The sequence below is a fragment of the Limulus polyphemus genome, unplaced genomic scaffold (assembly GCF_000517525.1).
Source record: "Limulus polyphemus unplaced genomic scaffold, Limulus_polyphemus-2.1.2 Scaffold587, whole genome shotgun sequence".
Classification (NCBI taxonomy): domain Eukaryota; kingdom Metazoa; phylum Arthropoda; class Merostomata; order Xiphosura; family Limulidae; genus Limulus; species Limulus polyphemus.
Window position 1 is genome coordinate 255,261 of NW_013666197.1, and position 1,741 is coordinate 257,001.

Genomic DNA, 1,741 nt, shown 5'->3' on the forward strand with positions numbered 1-1,741 from the left:
ATATGTAGTAATAATTAACACGAAATTTAGTAATATGGAGTAATATTTAGCACGAAATGTAGTAATATGTAGTAATAATTAACACGAAATGTGGTAATATGTAGTAAGAATACACGAAATGTTGTAAGAATTAACACGAACTGTAGTAATATGTAGTAATAACACACGAAAGTCATCATATCTTCTAGTACTTTATAAATCTATGTTGTTTAAGATAAAACGCATCTTAAATGGAAAAACTAAAAGTAAAAACGAAGAAGCATAACAAACTATTATGCTTTCATAAACTAGTTATAACCTGCAATCTCTGCAGAGGTTTTCAAACGATATTGACTAAGAACAAAAAAAAATTGGTGCTCGGAGTTAAAATGTATAGCAAATTTCTGGATGTTTATACCTTATCGTTTGAAAATACTCTACGGTTGAGCTCCAACCTTGCAATGAAAAGGAAGGAAGGGAAACTTTCTTGCACATTATAATTAGTTCAATAGTATTTTCAAGTGTTTTCACACGTAAAGAGAGTTTGTTGAAAAGTAAATATATATATATAAAATTATTGGTGTATAAAGAATACTAAATTAAATTCATTTTTCTTTTATTTATTTTATAAATTTCTTCATAAAGATACTTTTCATATTATCAGATATCATTTATTTAATTACATGCACGTGCTTTGTGGTTTGTTTGTTTTTCGACATAGAGTTCGTGTGTCAGATGTATTGCTGGCCAAACATTTACCAATACGGTAAGTTCATTTTAACGATATATTATTGACGCCACAACAAAACTTACAAATTACATACTTCTGAAATACTGTTCGAAGACAGGTAATTTGAAAACTAAATTAGTAACGAAAGGGCTTTAAAAGTTTGACTCTACAAATACTGGTGATTGATTTTAAGTACGCATTCTTTAAAAACTGAACAATAATCATTGACTTTATTAAGATAATCCGAAGTTGATGGAGACCATATATATATATATGTGCACATTAAAACTACCATAAATAGAAACACACGACGACAGTTTCTGAAATTGGGACCTAAAATTTGTAAATATAAAATAAAGAATAACGTGGAAGACAAAACGTCTTTCTTATGTCTTAGCGTAAAACATTCAAATAGTGAACATGTTTATTTTTCAAACGACAGAGTGGCGGAGATTAGTTATTTCTTATCAATAGAAGCTGTAACCTGCATTTATGTGAAAGTAAAACTTTAAATCAAATATCGAATTTTGACAAAAACGTATAATATAATCGAACTCTCGAAGAAGTTTTTTGTATGTTTCGTAAGAGCGTAAATATAAAAATACAGAACTGCGTTAATCCAATGTTTTAGCGGGTTATTTGTGCTGATCTCTTTTCAGATTCATGTGAATTATAAAAGTTATGTGTTTTTTTTTACTTAAATCTCGCCCATTACAAATAGTAATATTGAAGTTTAATTAGTTATACAGAGAACTGAGTATGTTATGCTAAAATGATTTTGAATAAATAACTCAGCAAATTCATGGATAATCACAACTGCGATGGAACATCATGTATCGTAACTACATTTTGATAGTGTTTGGTGTTGCCTAGGTAGTGTGTTGCCACAGAAAAGATATCGCTTTTGGAAAGGGTAAGTAAAAGCCATTTCCGACACAAAACATTCATACACTTAGCTCATAAAGACGTATGTAGATATAGATTGTAGTTACTACGATGTAGACTGCGTATAGGCCACGAGGGAATCGGTAC

At 29.6% G+C, this 1,741-nt stretch overlaps 1 protein-coding gene across 1 annotated transcript in view; it reads left to right on the forward strand.

The window, feature by feature from the left end:
* Nucleotides 1-1,741, forward strand: part of LOC111085740 — a 9,339-nt gene that overhangs the window by 2,992 nt on the left and 4,606 nt on the right. The window contains exon 4 of the mRNA XM_022385731.1: nt 701-745. Coding sequence (XP_022241439.1) covers nt 701-745 — 45 coding nt within the window. The remainder of the gene's footprint in view (nt 1-700; nt 746-1,741) is intronic.